Here is a 20,810-nt window from a genome sequence, read left to right as displayed (position 1 = left end):
AAGCCCTACCATGATTGCGGTCGAGTTTTAAGTTGAAAAATTACACTGTTCGTCAATTTTGAGCAGAGTTGTGTATTTACGTTCTTCCGTTGCCATGGAGACCAGAGTCACGGCCGTCCATCTTACAAAAATATACCTGAAGGCAGCATATCTTTTATTTATTTATTTATTTATATACAAGAAGGTTCATTGGGTTTCTGAGAATACATAGCATGGAATTTACAATCTTGTAAATACAACTTGTACAATCTCGTTGAACAACTTGCATAATTGCTATTCTCTGCTTTGTTCCCCTTCTTTTTTATTTTTTTATTTTTTCAACAATTTATACCTTAAGCTCAATTACTATTAAGTTTTACTATAAGTGTTCCCCCCCCCTCACCTTGCCCGAATCGCTATGCGTACTAGAGGCTTAATTTGGGTTTTGTATGTACTATCTCTATTTTTAAATCCAACATTATATATGTAACTAAATGTATGTACCCTTACCTGAATACAAAAATCTAAATCTAGATCTAAATCTTGTAAAGCCACTAGTACGCGCAGCGTTTCGGGCAGGTCCTTAATCTAACAGATAATTTTAAGTAGGTAAATTCTAGCGGAATTAATACAATGATAACAGATACATTGTAAAAAAGAAAAAAACTGAGACGAGAGAGATTAGTAGGTATATTAAAGCACATTGGTATATTAAAGCTCTGATTGCATTGACAGTTTGATTGGTAATTTAAACGAAGATTAATAGGCACCATACAGCAAATTCCAAATTCAAAAATTCAATTCAAAGAGCTCAGGCAAGATAACTGGGAAACTTTTGTTAACAGTCTCAACTCTCACACACCCCTCAGCCAGGCATGGAAGGATATTAAAAGAATTAAAGGCGATAAGACCGGCCAAGTAGCACACCCTCACCCTCTACACAGAGCAAACGAGTTAGTCGATGCTTGGGCAACCACCTCTAGCTTCAATAATCTTCCCCCAGACATACAGTTCAGATTAAATGCTGGTTACGGAGATCGAGAAAGGCTCGTTGACTTCATGCTCCACAAGGAAGATGAATGCAACGTGCCATTTACTGAGTTTGAATTACTCGCGGCCCTAAACAAAGGCAAAGCCACATCCCCCGGTGAAGATGGTATCACTTATGACATATTACGTCTGCTCCCTTTAGTACGGGAGCCCCCTGCCCGAAACGCTGCGCGTACTAGTGGCTTTACAAGACTGTAATTACCATATTATGTATCCTCACATTCCCAATGTACCTTCTTGTATATGCATAAATAAATAAATAAATAAATAAATAAATAAATAAATAAATAAATAAATAAATAAATAAATAAATAAATAAATAAATAAATAAAGTACCAGGGAATCCCCTGCTTGAGCTGTATAATATGAGCTATGTTACTGGGGAACTTCCTATCTCTTGGACCAACAGTATAATCATTCCAATTCCCAAGCCAAATCAAGAGAATGCTTTCCGCCCAATTTCCCTTACTAGCTGCATTTGCAAAACATTCGAGAGAATGGTCCTAAACCGTCTCCTCCATAGAATAAGAACCATGCTATCCCCCCAGATATATGGCTTCATGCATGGAAGGAGTGTGCATCATTGCATCACCACCTTTCTTACCCTGCACACTGAAAAGTCATATACCACCTTCCTAGATCTTAAGTCTGCCTTTGATATTGCAAATAGACATGTTATCTTGAGTGAGCTTGCAAGAATAAATATTGGTGGTCGGCTTCTTTGTTGGATCAGGGGTTACTTATCCAACAGGAAGTCATCTGTATTTTTCCAGGGGCATAGGAGTGTAACAAGAGACTTTGAACTAGGTACCCCGCAGGGTGGTGTCCTCAGTCCTACCTTATTTAATACCTTAATAAACACGCTGTTAAACTTTATACCGAGCAAACCCAACGTCCACATCATTAGCTATGCTGATGATATAATGATACACACCACTGGGTATGAACACTCAGAACACTCTTAACTCTGTATTAGAATCATGTCAGGACCTAGGTTTAATTATCTCAGCAGAGAAAACAGAGATACTAAATCGGCGCCCACCCAGGCAGGGAGGAGCTGTTCGCAAGATGCAACTGTCTGATGGCTCCCAGCTTGACTATGTAAACAGTTTCAAATACCTTGGCCTTGAGGTGCCACTGTATGGTCCTGTTGTATTCAGACTCTGTCGTCAGTATAAAGAGAGGCTCCGAGCTCTCAAGGCTGTTACAGGTTATCACTCAGGCTATGGTGCCAATGTCAGAATTGTCAAAATGATGTACCTTGCATACATCAGATCTTTAGTGGATTATGCTGCACCTCTGTTTGTTTTGATGCCTGAAAGAAAGCTTGGAGGGCTTGAAAAATTGTAGAACGAAGCCTTGAGGATAATCCTTGGGTGCCGTCGTACCACAAAGATACTTAATATGAGAAAGGAACTTAATATTCTGAGCGTTGTTGATCGTGTTACTGAAATTAACTGTCAAATTGGTATAAAAATGCTTAGGCTAACTCATCCTAATCCTTGCACAGAAGCGCTCCAGAATTTCTTTATTGAAGATCAGCATTGTTCCAAATGGATAACAAAAACTGGAACTCAACTCAGAATGTATCAGGTTCATGATTTGTACCAAGAGAAACAACAACGGCACTTTCCTGCACCGTGGGAGGTTAAACCCTTTCCAGTTTTAATCCCTCCCTTTCCACCTAAGAAGCAAATTAGAGATCAGCCCAAGCTTCGTCTTGAGGCAAAGCTCAACGCCTTAAGCCATATTAATGCTCTGTCCACAGAGCATTCTCTCTCTCAAATCATATACACTGATGGTTCCCTACACCGCACCACGGGTGCAGCTGGAAGTGCAGTTGTCCTGACATTGGGCGATGGCTTGTACTTTGAGTGGGGAGTCCGTATAAACAATTGGGCCTTTACCCTTCAGACCGAACTATTTGCCTTGATCCTTGCACTGAAATGTGTACAAGTCTCCAAACTTGGTACATTAATGGTAAGTGACTCCTTATCATCCTTAAATGCTCTCAACTCTTTAAGACATAACTGTAACATGCTCGTGTCCGAAGCTAGACACAAATATAACAAAATTATTAAGGATGGTAACAGAGTACATTTCATGTGGTCTCCATCTCATGTTGGCCTCCGAATGCATGATAGAGCTGATAAGTTAGCCAAAGAATCTGCCTTTAAAGGAGCCGTTGAGTGTAACCTTGGATTGTCAATGAGCAATCTGAGAGCAGCAGTACACCGAGAACTTCAACAAGATTTTGTAGATCTGAGGCACAGTGAAATTGACACCAGAAATTCCATCTATCATCATACTATCATGCAAGAGGAGCCACACATCTATGGATCATCCAATAAAATCAGCAGACTTCTAGATGTTACTACTGCTCGGCTTAGACTCGGTTACAAGTATCTCTGGGAATTCTCATTATCTGCTGATGTAGACCTGACCAAATGTAAACTGTGTCAACAAAATTATTCGCACACTTTCCGTCACTATGTGATGGAGTGCGAAAAGATACGTGAATTTAGAGACAATTCTATAACCAATGTTCCAGCGATGTGTAAATATTTCATTCAAAATGATTTGCTACCAGAAATTTTAGCCAAATATCACCAGTTTGCTAACTGTAGGTAGTAACTGAGTGATTGTAACCTATCCACCGCTGCCCACTGGATGGGGGGCGGTGTGCAGGACAAACATATAAATTTTGACACTAGCTCTCCACATATGTCAGTTGCTTAATTTAGAACCTGTACTTGAGGTCGATCTCGAACCCATTGTTGATGACTTTGAATGTTGATGATTGTTGACTTATATTGAATTTTGTAACTAGCTCATCAAGATTGTAACTTGCTTAGCTAAATGAATTGTGGGGTTCAGTCCCTGAGCCCATTATGTGCCTCTGTAACCCTTTCCACTACCGCCCTTAAGATGGGTATGGGGTGCATAATAAATGAACTAAACTAAACGATTGGACTCTTCATTGATCTGAGAAAGGCCTTTGACACTGTTAATCACAATTATCTCTTACATAAACTCCATCATTATGGAATCCGAGGCCATGCACTGGACTATATCTAATCCTATCTTAGTGACAGACTCCAATGTGTAACCATCAATAATATATAACCTCTCCCACTCTACCAATAACCGTTGGAGTGCCACAGGGCAGCATCTTGGCACCTCTCCTATTTCTTATATACATCAATGATCTGCCTAATGTCTCTAACATTCTGAAACCTATTTTGTTTGCTGATGATACTACCCTCATCTACTCTAACCCCAACCCACATATACTAAATGATGTTGTTAATGAACTAAATAATGAACTAAAATGAACTAATAATGAACTAAAAAAAGTCCACTTATGGATGTCAACCAATAAACTAACACTTAAAATAGAAAAGACCTACTACATTATATTTGTATGCAAGTCTACAAATGCAATTCAGCTTCAGATAGATAATGTAAACATTAGCAATAAAGATGATGGAAAGTTCGTTGGCCTATTCCTAGACAAGAGACTCAACTTCAGCACCCACATACAACACATAACTAAGACAGTCTCTAAAACAGTTGGGATACTATCCAAAATTAGCGCTATGTCATGGGTTCGTATCCTGGCCGGGGAGGATTTACTGGGCGCAATTCCTTAACTGTAGCCTCTGTTTAACGCAACAGTAAAATGTGTACTTGGTTGAAAAAACGATTCTTCGCGGCAGGGGATCGTATTCCAGGGACCATAGGTTTAAGGACTTGCCCGAAACGCTACGCGTACTAGTGGCTGTACAAGAATGTAACAAGTCTTGTATATATCTCAAAAAAAAAAAAAAAAAAAAAAAAAAAAAAAAAAAAAAAAAAAAAAAAAAAAAAAAAAAAAAAAAAAAAAAAAAAAAAAAAAATATTATGTACCTAACTCTGCTCTCATCTCTCTATATTATGCACTAATCTATCTCTATCTTAATTATGGTATCTGTGCATGGGTTCAACCACTGCAAACCACCTCAAGTTCATCATCACCCAACAAAAATCTACTATCAGAATAATAACAAATTCTGCTTTCAGACAACACTCAGCCCCCTTGTTTAACTCCCTTAACATGCTAAACATAATCTCACTCCACAAATTTTCTTGTGTCAATTACATTTACAAAACCCTGTTCTTAAACGCAAATCCTGCTCTGAAACTCTCCCTGGACAGATGTAATAGGACCCATTATCACCACACCAGAAATAAATATCTCTTTGATATCCCCAGAGTCAAACTTAATCTGTGTAAACACTTTATGCAAATAAAGGGACCCAGTCTATGGAACTCACTACCTAATGAATTGAAAAGCTGTCCAATTTTTGCGTCATTCAAAAACAAAACTAAAAAGTACCTAATCTCATCTGCATAGTTTTTTTACCTTGTTGCTTTAAAATTGCACTGTATCTATTGCTACCCAATCTCCCTATCTTTATGTACCCATTCCGAACATCTTTACCATTGTGATCATTGCTGTCTTCTTATATGTGCTATCAATCTGCTGTACGGTGTCTGTTAATCTTGTTTAAATTACCAATCAAGTTGTCAATGTAATCAACCAGAGCTTTAATATACCAATGTGCTTTAATATACTTACTATTCTCTCTCATCTCATTTTTTTCTTGCAATGTATCTGTTATCATTTTATTAATTCTGCTAGAATTTACCTACTTTAAATTATCTGTTAGATTAAGGACCTGCCCTAAACGCTGCGCGTACTAGTGGTTTTATAAGATTGTAAATACTATGCTAAGTATTCTCTCTAACCCAATGTACCTTCTTGTATATAAATAAATAAATAAATAAATAATTACCTCAAATCTTACATTACTGACAGGCTCTAGTATGTTTCTTTGAATAATTCAATTTCTCCCACCCTACCCATCAACATTGGTGTTCCTCAGGGCAACATACTTGGCCCTCTCCTCTTTCTCATCTACATTAATGACCTTCCAAATGCCTCCCAACATCTCAAACCAATTCTATTTGCTGACGACACAACCTTCATTTACTCCAGTCCTGACCCCCTTACTTTAAATGTCACAGTGAATTCTAAGCTAAATAAAGTCCATCTTTGGCTAACTGCCAACAAACTCGCCCTCAACATTGACAAAACTTTCTATATTTTGTTTGACAATAAATCCTCAAATCAAATCAATCTCAGGATAAACAATACCCAGATTTGTAATAAAGTAGATGGCAAATTCCTTGGCATTCTCATTGACCACAAGCTGAATTTCCAGGGACACATTCTAAATATATCAAAAAGTTTCAAAAACTGTAGGCATTCTTTTTAAGATCAGATATTATGTACCTCGCATTGCCCTGGTGACACTCTATTACTCTCTCATCTATCCTTCTCAACTATGGTATTTGTGCTTGGGGTTCCACTACCCAAAATCATTTACGTCCTCTAATTACTCAACACAAAGCTGCTGTTAGGACAATATCCAACTCTGACCCCAGACATCGCTCGGTACCCTTACTCAAATCTCAATATGTTGGATATTAAGTTACTGCACATCCTCTCATGTGTATTGTATATATATATAAAACGCTGAACTGTAGTGTAAATCTTGACCTTAAAAGCTTAATTGAAGGTTGTAACAGAACCCATGAGCACCACACCAGAAACAAATACCTTTTTGATATTCCAAGAGTACGACTTAATCAAACTAGAAATGCTCTACAAATCATGTGTCCCAGAATGTGGAATGACCTTCCCAATCATGTTAAAGACTGTACGTCTCAACTACTTGTCCCCTAATTCCCCTTGCCACTTCGGGGGGATATAGGGTGTTTATGTAGCTTCAGGGCGTTTAAAATAAAAACTAAGTACTGCCTAATTAACTCCCTGTAACCTACCTTACCCCTATAATGTCAACCCATGTCTGCTCTTTTTAAAAAATGCTGTTTGTCGACCAAATGTATTTTTTTTTTTTTTTGCTGTTTTTCTGCCATGTTCCTCCCTTTTTAATTTTTATATTTTCTCAACACATTTTATACTCTAATCTCAATTAGTATTAAGTTTTAGTCTTTAGTGTTTTTCCTGCCCGAAACGAAACCTTTCCAGATATTCTAAAAAAAGCGAGAATAACGCCTGTCCACAAATGTGGTGATCTCACAGATGTTAACAACTACAGACCTATATCAATCCTGCCAAACTTGTCAAAAATTTTTGAAAACTAATCTATAAGCAGCTTTACTCGTATCTAGCCAAACACAATATACTTAGCCCTTGCCAATATGGCTTCAGACCCAAAAAAAGCACTAACGATGCACTTATTAGTATGCTTAACTCGATTCATACAGCTCTTGATAAAAATGAGTTCCCTGTTGGGTTATTTGTGGACCTGCGTAAAGCTTTTGACACTGTCAACCACCAAAACCTTCTTCTTAAATTCATCATTATGGAGTCAGAGGACACTCCCTGCAATACCTCAAATCCTACCTTACTGACAGGCTCCAGTATGTTTCTGTGAATAATACAATTTCTCCCACCCTACCCATCAACATTGGTGTTCCTCAGGGCAGCATACTTGGCCCTCTCCTCTTTCTCATCTACATTAATGACCTTCCAAATGCCTCCCAACACCTCAAACGAATTCTATTTGCTGACGACACAACCTTCATTTACTCCAGTCCTGACCCCCTTGCTCTAAATGCCACAGTAAATACTGAGCTAAATAAAGTTCATCTTTGGCTAACTGCCAACAAACTCACCCTTAACATTGACAAAACGTTCTATATTCTGTTTGGCAATAAATCCTCTAATCAAATAAATCTCAAAATAAACAATACCCAAATTTGTAACAAATTAGATGGCAAATTCCTTGGCATTCTCATTGACCACAAGCTGAATTTCCAGGGACACATTCTAAATATATCAAAAAAAGTTTCAAAAACTGTGGGCATTCTTTCTAAGATCAGATATTATGTTCCACGCCCTGCCCTGGTGACTCTCTATTACTCCCTTATCTATCCATATCTCAACTATGGTATTTGTGCTTGGGGCTCTACTACCCAAAATCACTTACGTCCTCTAATTACTCAACACAAAGCTGCTATTAGGACAATATCCAACTCTGGCCCCAGACATCACTCGGTACCCCTACTCAAATCTCTGAATATGTTAGACATTAAGTCACGGCACATTCTCTCATGTGTATTATACATATATAAAACGCTAAACTGTAATGCCAATCCTGACCTCAAAAGCTTCATAGAAGGTTGTAACAGAACCCATGAGCACCACACCAGAAATAAATACAGTTTTGATATTCCTAGTGTACGACTTAATCAAACTAGAAATGCTCTACAAATCACGGGGCCCAGAATGTGGAATGACCTTCCCAACCATGTGAAAGACTGTACCTCTCTCAACCAGTTTAAGATAAAAACGAAGCTATACCTAATAAATTCCCTGTAACCTACCTTACCCCTCTATTGTCAACCAATGTCTGTTTTTTTTAAAGAGCGCTGTTTGTCGACATAAATGTATTTGTGCTGCTTTTTTAGCTATGTTTTCATTTTACTCTTTATGCTCAATTAGTATTAAGCTTGTCATTTAAGTTTTTCATGCCCGAAACGCTTTGCGTAATAGTGGCTTTAGGCATTGTATGTACTAGCTCTATCTATAAGTCCACCAATCTTTATAAAAATTTCTTCTATGTATGTACCTTACCTAAATAAACATTTATTTATTTATTATTTACGCAGGTCAACAAATAACCCAACAGGGAACTCCTTTTTATCAAGAGCTGCGTGAATCAAGTTAATCATACTAATAAGTGCATCGTTAGTGCTTTTTTTGGGTCTGAAGCCATATATAAGCGATTACATGACTAGTAGCTACCAAGCTTGGCGGGCGTCCTGTACGCTCTTTGTATACCTTCCTCTGGCGTCTGAGCCGCCACACATAGAAAACGGATGGTACCGTTTTCTGTGAACATGACATCCCTCCTTTTCTTTAAAAAGAATGAATACAGGATGTCTACCATGCTTGTAGCACAAAGCAAAGTTATTGACACAAAGTAAGTTATTAACATATCAAGAGATATTGCATACATTTAACATTAATTAAGCACACAAAGAATTTAAACAACTTAATCTTTACCACAAAGGATTTCAATGTTAAAAATACATATGCAATGTTAAACAAACATGAAAGAAACTGTAATACAAAGTTACAAAATATTGAATGAGAGATCTGCATTATTCAAACAATATTAAATTTAGTTTAGCATAATAAGTAAATACTTTGCATTACATAGGAACACAATTAATCATCAAATTATAGACCAATATCAAATCTACCCATTCTATCAAAAATATTTGAAAAAATTATTTACAAACAGCTCTATTCCTACCTCGTAAAATTCGATATACTCAGCCCCTGCCAGTTTGGCTTCCGGTCCCAAAAGAGCACCAATGATGCAATCATTAGTCTCCTTGACATTATCTACTCAGCCCTTGACAAAAATGAGTTTCCGATTGGACTCTTCATTGACCTAAGAAAAGCCTTTGATACTGTTAATCAAAACTACCTCTTACTTAAACTCCAGCATTATGGAATCCGAGGCCTTGCCCTTGACTACATCCGATCCTATCTTAGTGACAGACACCAATATGTAACCATCGATGATACAACTTCTTCCACTCTACCAATTACCGTTGGAGTGCCACAGGGCAGTATCTTAGGACCTCTTCTATTTCTTATATATATAAACGATCTGCCTAATGTCTCTAATATTCTCAAACCTATATTGTTTGCTGACGATACTACCCTTATCTATTCAAACCTCAACCCACATACACTAAATAATGTTGTGAATAATGAATTAAAAAAAGTGCACTTATGGATGTCAACGAAGAAACTAACATTAAACATCGAAAAGACTTACTACATCTTATTTGGAAGCAAATCATCAAATGCAATTCAGCTACAGATAGACAACATTAACATCAGTAATAAAAATGATGGCAAGTTTCTTGGCCTATTCCTAGACAAGAGACTCAACTTCAGCACCCACATTCAACACATAACTAAGAAAGTCTCTAAGACAGTTGGTATACTCTCCAAAATCAGATATTATGTTCCTAACTCTGCTCTCCTCTCACTATATTATGCACTAATCTACCCCTATCTTAATTATGGTATCTGTGCATGGGGGTCTACCACTGCAAACCACCTTAAGCCCATCATCACACAGCAAAAATCTACTATCAGAATAATAACTAACTCTGCTTTCAGACAACACTCAGCTCCCTTGTTTAAATCCCTAAACTTGCTAAATATTAACTCCCTCCACACATTCTCTTGTGTCAACTACATTTACAAAACCCTGTTCTTAAATGCAAACCATGCTCTGAAACTCTCCCTGGACAGATGTAATAGGACCCATTATCACCACACCAGAAATAAATATATCTTTGATATCCCCAGGGTCAAACTTAATCTGTGTAAACACTCTATGCAAATTAAGGGACCTAGTCTATGGAACTCACTCCCTAGTGAATTGAAAAACTGTAAAACTTTTGCCTTATTTAAAAGCAAAACCAAAAAGTACCTAACTTCATCTTCTTAGTTTCCTACACTGAGCTTTAAATTTGCTCTGTACCTAGTGTTACCCAATCTCCTAATTTTTATGTAATATCAAACAACCTTATCATTGTGTTCATTGCTGTCTTCTTTTATGTGCTAGCCATATGCTGTATTGTGACTACCAATTTTTGTCAACTACCATTCAAGCTGTCATTGCAATCAATCTTATATTGTTTCTGCTGTATTGTGCCTACCAATTTGTTGTCAACTACCATTCAAGCTGTCATTGCAATCAATCTTAGCTACCTATGTGCTTTAATATACTGTACCTACAATTTTTTCTCATCTTTTTTTTTTCATTTCATGTAATCTGTTATCATTTTTTTGTCTATAAATTTTGCAAGTATTTACCTCCTTAAAATTTTCTTAGATTAAGGACCTGCTTGAAACGCTGCGCGTGCTAGTGGCTTTACAAGACTGTAATTACCATATTTGTATCCTCACATTCCTTACGTACATTCTTGTATATGCATAAATAAATAAATAAATAAATAAATAAATAAATAAATAAATAAATAAATAAATAAATAAATAAATAAATAAATAAATAAATAAATAAATAAAATAAATCGTGTAGGGCGTTTAACATGACGTTTAGGACGAGAGTCCCTAAACACAATAACATCCCTTGATGAATTGTTTGTCGGGTTATAACTGGTTTTTTTGTTTATCGTTTGTACGACTTTGCACTTTATCATTTTCTACACTAGTTGGAATCACTTTGAAATAGGCCATATTACGTGTTATACTATGATCTCTATTACTAGCTGTTACCATAGTTCCTTTTACACTAATCACTTTATATGGTTTTGTATCATACGGCATATCTAGCTTTCCCTCTTTTTTCTTTTTAACGAGAACAGTATCTCCAACCTTTATGAATTGTTCCTTTGCACGTTGATCATGAGCAATTTTCATTTTGCCCCTTGGCTAGTGCATCCTTCTCAGCAAGACGTTTATGCGTTATCACGGCTGGCATGACAGGTAGTGCGATTCTCATAGGACGTCCAAATAAGATTTCACCAGGCGACTTGCCCAGTGTTCCATGTGGTGTTGCACGGTAGTTCCTGAGAAAAGCATACATAGCTTGTTTGCAGGATCGTTCTTCAGCATGAGCAGAGCGTACCGCTTTCATGAGAGGTTGCATGAATCTCTCAACTTCTCCATTTGCTTGAGGATGTAATGGCATCACACGGCGGTGTTTGAATCCAATATGCTCAGCAAAATTGACGAAGTCTTGTCCATTGAATGGCGGTCCATTGTCCGTCTTGACAACTTCAGGAATGCCAAAATTTGAAAAGATCTTGTCGAGTTTCGGGATGACAGCCTTTGCAGATGTGGAAGTGATGATTTCTACTTCTGGATTCAGATTCAGATTCAGATTCAGATTCAGATTCAGATGTTTATTCAGGTAAGGTATATACATACAAGTGATGTTACATTAATGGATTGATATATAGATAGAGCTAGTACATACAATGCCTAAAGCCACTATTACGCAATGCGTTTCGGGCAAGAAAAACATTAATATCTAGAACTTAATACTAATTGAGCATAAAGAATAAAAGATGTTGAGAACAAATACAAATAAAGATAAAAAAAAAAGGGGGAACATGACTGAAAAAGCAGCACAAATACAATAGGTTGACAAACAGTGTTGATTACAAAAAAGAAAAAAAAAAGAAAATAACAGACATGGGTTGACAATAGAGGAGTGAGGTAGATTACAGGGAATTTATTAGGTAGTGTTTAGTTTTTATCTTAAACTGGTTGAGAGAGGGACAGTCTTTAACATGGTTGGGAAGGTCATTCCACATTCTGGGCCCCTTGATTTGCAGAGCATTTCTAGTTTGATTAAGACGTACTCTAGGAATATCAAAACTGTATTTATTTCTGGTGTGGTGCTCATGGGTTCTGTTACAACCTTCTATGAAGCTTTTAAGATCAGGATTGGCATTATAGTTTAGCGTTTTATATATGTATAATACACATGAGAGAATGTGCAGTGACTTAATATCTAACATATTAAGAGATTTGAGTAGGGGTACCGAGTGATGTCTGGGGCCAGAGTTGGATATTGTTCTAATAGCGGCTTTGTGTTGGGTAATTAGAGGACGTAAGTGATTTTGGGTAGTAGAACCCCAAGCACAAATACCATAGTTGAGATAAGGATAGATAAGGGAGTAATAGAGAGTCACCAGAGCAGGGCGTGGTACATAATATCTGATCTTAGAAAGAATGCCCACAGTTTTTGAAACTTTTTTTGATATATTTAGAATGTGTCCCTGGAAATTCAGCTTGTTGTCAATGAGAATGCCAAGGAATTTGCCATCTAATTTGTTACAAATTTGGGTATTGTTTATTTTGAGATTTATAAGACTAGAGGATTTATTGCCAAACAGAATATAGAAGGTTTTGTCAATGTTAAGGGTGAGTTTGTTGGCAGTTAGCCAATGATGGACTTTATTTAGCTCAGTATTTACTGTGGCATTTAGAGCAAGAGGGTCAGGACTGGAGTAAATGAAGGTTGTGTCGTCAGCAAATAGAATTGGTTTGAGGTGTTGGGAGGCATTTGGAAGGTCATTAATGTAGATGAGAAAGAGGAGAGGGCCAAGTATGCTGCCCTGAGGAACACCAATGTTGATGGGTAGGGTGGGAGAAATTGTATTATTCACAGAAACATATTGGAGCCTGTCAGTAAGGTAGGACTCGAGGTATTGTAGGGAGTGCCCTCTGACTCCATAATGATGTAATTTAAGAAGAAGGTTATGGTGGTTGACAGTATCAAAAGCTTTACGCAGGTCCACAAATAACCCAACAGGGAGCTCCTTTTTATCAAGGGCTGTATGAATCGAGTTAAGCATACTAATGAGTGCATCGTTAGTGCTTTTTTTGGGTCTGAAGCCATATTGGCAAGGGCTAAGTATATTGAGTTTGGCTAGATATGAGTAAAGCTGCTTGTATATAAGTTTTTCAAAAATTTTTGACAAGTTTGGCAGGATTGATATAGGTCTGTAGTTGTTAACATCTGTGGGATCACCACATTTGTGGACAGGCGTTACTCTCGCTTTTTTTAGAATATCTGGAAAGGTTTGGAGTTCAAGTGACTTGTTGAAGAGCAAAGCAATAGCAGGGGCTAAAGATCTGGAGGCTTTTTTGTATATTAAAGTTGGTATCTCCTCAAGGGCACTAGACTTGGTTTTAAGGGAAAGGATTATCTCATTGACGTCAGTGGAATTAATAGGCTTTAGGTACAGAGACTGTGGATAGTTACCTGTAAGATAGTCCTTAATGTCAGTACTGGAAGATGGAATATCATTTGCAAGGGATGAACCAATGGAAGAGAAGAACCTATTGAACTCAATAGCAGAATCAGAGGCTGAAAGCTGACCATCGTTATTAGACAGGAGAGTCGGTTTGTTATTTAAAGATTTCTTTGATCCCAATATTTGTGAAATTGTGCTCCAAGTTTGTTTAATGTTGCTCTTTATTTGAGTGAGTGAGGATAACGTGAGTGATCATCAATGACTACCATCAAGTACTCTCCAGTTGGTAGTGGTCCGCAGAAGTCCATCGATACTTCCGTTCATGGTGCAGCAGGTAGTGGTGAAGGTTGTAGAGGTGTTGGTCTTGAAGTATCCACTGCAGCTTGGCAAGGGACACAGGCATCATGCATATCCTTTGCTTGACGATCAATGCCAGGAAACCACACCTTTTCTCGTAGCAGCTGTTTGGTCCTAACAAGACCTTGGTGTCCTTGATGTGTAAGCTTCAGAGCACGTTGCTGGAGAACAGCTGGAATGACAATACGAGTACCTCGCAGTACGGTGTCGCGTTGTTGCGTAACACTTATTCTGTCTGGATGCGTTCAAGTGCTTTGAATGCATCTTGGTCAACTCCTGAGAGTGGGATGCGTGGAAACTTTTTCTTAGTCAATGCATCCACTGCTGCTTGCAGAGTTGGGTCCTCTAGGGTTGCAGTACGTATTTCACCAAGAGTGAGAGCCTTAGGGACTGCATCACAGGTTACAGAGTGTACATATTCCTCGGCAACTTGAATTACATCTGGGTTGATGTGCAGATGAACTTTGCTATCAGTAGAACAATCCATTGGCTCAAATCGATCAAAAAATTAAGCAACAATACCATCAACATTGTTTGCAGATTCCACTGCTACTGCATTAGAAAGCTGAAGTAGCCCTAACTTGGTTGATGTCTTGTAACTGAGTAGAGACTCCTTTGCATTCCTAACAACATGGAATGTAGTAATGAGCATTGCATTCTTTGCACCTTATAGCCCTTGGCTGGGACACCTTCGGGCACCTCAGGCTTCCACCATCCCACTCCTGGGCGTACACGTACCACAGGCCTTCCGGGAAAAGATCTGGGCTAAAAAGTATGTTGACCTCAGGGAGTTGCTCACTCATGAGCGAGAAGCTGGACCCTACGAGACGCGCCCCATGCCCACCACTGACCCCCAGGCGTCTGGTAAGAAGCAGCCGCCCCTGACGCCGGACCAGTGGGCGCACGGCTTTGACATCTATGCCACGATCTACATCGAGAAGCACCCGGCCCAGGCCCTGCTCACCTACGCCCGCTACGTCAAGACCATGAAGGTGACCCTTAAAAGTGACTGGATGTGGTACGACAAGGCCTTCAGATGGGATAAGGAGAGGTCGGACTGTTCTTGGCTTGATTACAGGCTGGACCTGGAATTCCGCTCGGTACAGCGCGTCGCACACGTCGCTGTTCAGACAGACAGACAGGAGGCAGGTCGGCCGGCAGCCCTTACCCTCTCTAGCACCCGGGCCGCAGGGCTCCCCCCGGGCTACTGCTTTGCCTACCACTCGAGGGGACCCGGCTGCAGTTTTACTTCATGTTCCTTCCTGCACTACTGCCCGCGCTGCCGAAGGAGGCACCCGGCCTACACCACGTGCCCCCCAGCTCACTTACGCGATGGACCCACCCACGACCAGCGCCCACGAAGACAACCACAGGACAAGGGTAAGAAGAACGCCGGCAGTAACAACGCCGGTGGACGCCGACTCCCTTGATGCTTTGCTGGTGGGATACCCCCTGCAAGACTACGTCGTGGGGGACTTCAGAGGGGGGTTCCTACTCGGCTTTGAAGGGGAGCGAACCCCCTCACTTCACGCAACCCTCAGGCTACGACGGACCTCCCGCACATCGTCGGGCCCATGCTCGACAAGGAGTTGAGTCTAGGACGCATCGCGGGCCCCTTTGAAGCCCCCCCCTTTCAAGAATTTCAAGTGTTCGCCCATAGCATTGAGGGAGAAGTCTACGCCGGGCAAGTACCGCCTCCTGCACAACCTCAGCTACCCTTACTCCCCTGACAGTGTGAACGCCAACATCCCTCGGGAATCGACGTCCGTCACCTACCAGTCTATCCATGATGCGGTGGCAATGGTTGTCAGCCGTTCCCCGGGGGCCCGCCTGGCAAAGTGTGACATCGCAGAAGCATTCAGGATCGTCCCAGTACACCCGAGCGACTACCATCTCCTGGGTTTTTTTTATGGGGGCAAGTACTACTATGAGAAGATGCTCAGCATGGGAGCCGCCCCCTCCTGCCGGATCTTCGAGACCTTTTCCAGTGCCCTGCAATGGATCCTCGCCGAGAAGTTTGGGGTGCGCGACGTTGTGAAGGTATTGGACGACTTCCTCTTCGTCAGTTTCACTTTCGACGAGTGCCAGTGAAGCCTGAGGGTGTTCTCCGCCCTCTGCGAGCGATTGAGAGTCCCCTTGGCACCTCACAAGACCGAGGGCCCGTGCTTCTGCCTCACGTTCCTGGGGCTGGAGATTGACGCTCGTAGGATGGAAACAAGACTACCGGAGGACAAGAGAACGAAGTACACGGCGGCAGTGGAAGTTGCGCTGAGTCTGGAGCGCATCCCCCTCCGGAACCTGCAGGCGATCATTGGGAAGTTGCAATTCGCCACCGCGGTAATCCTGGGCGGCCGGGCCTTCCTGCGTCGTCTGCACCTGCTCACGCGAGGCGCACAGCGCCCCTCGCGCCTATGCCACTTGGACGCTGAGGCTAAGCTTGACCTCGTCGCCTGGCGCTCCTTCCACACCGACTTCAATGGAGTAACAGTCTTTCCCCCAGATGGCGGATGGGGAAACGCTCCATCACTTTCAATGTGTGCCGATGCTTCTTCCAAGGGGTACGGCCTAACACTAGGGGCAGCCTGGTTCAGGGGAACGTGGCCGCAGGTCTGGGGTCGGCTCAACATTGCTTTGCTCGAGCTCTACCCTTTCTACATGGATATAGCACTTTTCGCCCCGGTATTGGCCAATAAGAGGCTGGTGTGCAAATCGGACAACAGTGCAGTGGTAAACGTGCTCAACACACTCTCTGCTAGGTGCCCCCTACTAATGCAAATTGTCAGGCCCTTGGCAGTGCTCTTACTCATTCATAACATTACACTCCTACCCTCCTACCTCACAGGAAAATTAAACGGGGTTTGTGATGCTCTTTCCCCCTTACAGACGCTGCCGCCCTTGTTCCTGCGAGACGCAAGCCTCGCCGAGACGCCGACAACAGTTCCCGCGCACCTCCTGCCCTGCAACTTCACCTTGCAACTGTGAGGACCCTGTTCAACTCCCTGCAGCCAGCGACGAGGCGTACTTACAGGGCTAAGTGGGTGGAGTACGCCGCCTACGTCTCGGCAGGGTGGCGAGGAGAATGCCCCTTTGATGCTGCACCTTCGACCCTGGTGAACTTCCTGCAATCTCTGCTCTCGCGGGGCCTGGCTTTCCGTTCTCTGCACGCCTATCTAGCGGCCATCGCCTTCGTCTGCAAGCTACACGGTAGGAGGGACCCAACATGGCAGTTCCTGGTCACCCAACTCCTCAAAGGGGCACGTAACTCCGCACAGCAGGCCCCTGCACGGCGTCTCCCTGTGACGAGGAGCCTCCTGCATCGCCTGCCGCGGGCACTGAGAGGCGTATGTAACTCTGCCTATGAGAAGTCTTGCTACAGGGCGCTCTTTTCCCTGGCTTTCCACGCCTGCCTACGCCCGGGTGAGGCGGTCTACGTGGAGCATGGACGACACACGCTCAACCTTGAGCAGGTATCATTTACGATGGCAGGAATAGATATCGTCTTCAACACCTACAAGCACAGCGCAGGTCGCACTCCCACCCTCTCCCTGACAGCGAACCCTTCCAGCAAGTACTGCCCGGTCCGCGCGCTGTCTAAATACTTTAACTACAGGGGCGTGGGCCCGGGGCCCATATTCAAACACGCCGCAGGCGCTCCTGTCACCAGGCGAGATTTCTCCAGGATCCTACGCGCTGCCCCCTTGCCTCCAAACGACTACGCGCCGCATTCCTTCCGTATCGGCAGGGCCACCCAGCTGTCTCGGGACGGGCTCGCCCCATCAGAAATAATGGCAGTCGGCAGGTGGAAGAGTAGTGCTTTCACATCCTACGTCAGACAGGACGTTGTTGCTCTGCCACTTTGAGTGCCTCTCGCGGCCAGCTGGCACTCGCCCTTCGGGGGGGGGGGGGGGGGTCCGGCCGCTGGCCTGCAGTGGGGATGCAGCGCCAGTCCCCAAGTGTCCCGCTGTCCACAGCTAATACTTTGCCCAGTCTAGGTGCTAGTAAGCCCTACTTGTAGTCACCCCCCTTCTCCTTATTCATTAGGTCTTTACGGCCTCTTGGTCGGGTCCATTATGTGTTATGTGGTCTCTCACTTATTAGTTACTCTTTGTGTCCTGCCTGTTATATCCTAGTGTTATATAATTACTACACATTTGCACACGGCCTTAATTCTAGTACCAGTTAAGCTTTAGGTTTCTGCAGATTTCGTTTACATGTCACTAGGCTAAGATTATCTCATACTTACTACGGGTGTACCTTTTAAGTTAAATCTAGTCCTCGGACTTGGAATTGTTACTTGTTAATTCTTACTTTATATATCTACATGTTCTGCAGAATTTAATTTTCAATAAACCTTAAAGCCCCATACTGTCAGTATCTTTCTCCCCCTGATCAGAAAATTCAGCAACAATACCATCAACATTGTTTGCAGATTCCACTGCTACAGCATTAGAAAGCTGAAGCAGCCCCAACTTGGTTGATGTCTTGTAACTGAGTAGAGACTCCTTTGCATTCCTAACAACATGGAATGGAGTAATGAGCATTGTATTCTTTGACTTAATCTCTGCAGTGAAAGTTCCAATCACTGGCAAGGCTACCTTTGAAGCATAGGCAGTGGCTTTACCATTGTAGTTCTCAAGCTTTGGGAACTGTTTTTTAAATTTCTCATAGTGGCATTCAGCAATGGTGTCAATGTTTGATTCAGTGTCAATGAGAACTTTAAGACAAATACCAGCAATGTATACTATAGTCTCTGGGTTGTTTGGAAGATCATTCCATTCTGTGATTGATTGTACTCCATAAGTGTAATCACATTCACTGTCATCTGAGACTGATTGTAATGAAATGTTGTCTTGTACATTATTAACACTCTGGATATGAGGTGCAATACTGTGTTTACCACCTCGACACCTATGACCTGATCCTCGTATAGTGCTTTTATTCACTGACTGTGGTTTCTTTAGTGCAGACCGACACATAGCACCAAAATGACCTGGTTTTCCACACTCATAGCACTTCTTACCTTGAGCAGGACAAACATTATCTTGGTGTGGGTAGTCTCCTCCACAATTGTAACATTTATTGTTGACACCTTTTGATGTGGGTCGTTGTGACTGCTTAAGTCTTGTTCCTTGACCCCATTTGTGATGTGGTTCTCGGCTCAATTTGCTGTTAGGTTTGCCATGATATCTTCTTTGATCACGGTGTCCTCCCTGAACTTTACGTACCTCATCACTGTTAGTAACAACCTTATGTACCTCATCACTGTTAGTAACAGTGGCAGAACCGTTATTGGCACTGCACTCCATGACACGAGCATCACGTGCAGCATCTTCCATTCGACGAGCCATATCCAGTATCTTGGTAAGATGTTTCAGATTCAGATTCAGATTCAGATGTTTATTCAGGTAAGGTATATACATACAAGTGATGTTACATTAATGGATTGATATATAGATAGAGCTAGTACATACAATGCCTAAAGCCACTAATTACGCAATGCGTTTCGGGCAAGAAAAACATTAATATCTAGAACTTAATACTAATTGAGCATAAAGAATAAAGAGAACTTTCATCATCAGCAAGTTCTAGAGCTCTTCGACGAAGAAGTGTAGATGTGCATGTTTCAATTACTTGCTCTTTGATTTCTTTGTCAACATCAGCAAACTCACAATGGGCTGCTAAACCCTGCAGCCGTGTATGGTATTGATCTACGGTTTCATTAGAGAGTTGTTTTGCTCTCCTGAAATGCATAATTTCCATTGCAGTATTTTATCTTCGTTTGAAATGTTCAGTTAATTTGGCTTTGGCAATATCATAATCTTTGGCACCACCAGTGTCTTTCAGTGTGTCAAATTAAGATGTCACAAACTCGATCACCTACATAATGAAGTAGAAAGGCACGCTTTCTTTCCGCACTTTTGATGTCAGAAACTATCAACAAATTTTCAAACCTTTTAAGCCATTTGATCCACCTCTGTGACAGGTTTGTCTGGTTACAGTCAGGATCAAATGCAGGAAACTGAGGTATATTTGCCATTTTTACTGAATAAATGTAAACCTATCACTTAAATGTTCCTCAGAATATTAAACACTTACTGCACTGTATGTGTTAGTTATGAATTCACTGTAATTACTTTAATTTTGCAAAGCACACAAGAATTTTAATGCAAAATTTCACAGCAGTGCACAATACAGCAGCAACTGACTTCTTACCTAGCCCTTGTGTACATGTGTTGTTCCTACTCACAGCAACACAGCAGGTGTCAGCAGTTGGTACAGCAGTCAGTTCACAGCGTGAAGAATTGTAGCACATAGAGCGTTTCGTATACAAAACATCGAGTTTTGTATACAGCATCAAAGCGTCATTTCGTACACAGCGTCGGCAGATTCCTCAGTACTCAGCTTCAGTCAGCACAGCTTGGGTAGCACACAGCATGGGTTATGTTATGGCCCTATTGGGTCGCAACTGGGTTCTTCTCTGATGTTATTAGAGTTTAGGTATCCGGCCCCAAGTTAGTAGTGGCTTTCAA

At 41.4% G+C, this 20,810-nt stretch overlaps 1 protein-coding gene across 2 annotated transcripts in view; it reads right to left on the bottom strand.

Moving 5' to 3' along the window:
* LOC123757997 (Growth arrest specific protein 8) overlaps nt 1-20,810 on the bottom strand; it is a 168,082-nt gene that overhangs the window by 59,721 nt on the left and 87,551 nt on the right. The window contains exon 1 of one of the 2 annotated variants that reach the window (XM_045742102.2): nt 10-152. The exons of the other annotated variant lie outside the window; for it this stretch is intronic. Coding sequence (XP_045598058.1) covers nt 10-12 — 3 coding nt within the window. The 5' untranslated portion in view covers nt 13-152. Of the gene's footprint in view, nt 1-9; nt 153-20,810 lie in introns of those variants that run through there. 2 annotated transcript variants of the gene reach the window in all.

Source organism: Procambarus clarkii, chromosome 40 (assembly GCF_040958095.1).
Source record: "Procambarus clarkii isolate CNS0578487 chromosome 40, FALCON_Pclarkii_2.0, whole genome shotgun sequence".
NCBI lineage: Eukaryota > Metazoa > Arthropoda > Malacostraca > Decapoda > Cambaridae > Procambarus > Procambarus clarkii.
Note: the sequence above shows the minus strand (reverse complement) of the source record. Positions and strands in the feature narration are given on the sequence as shown.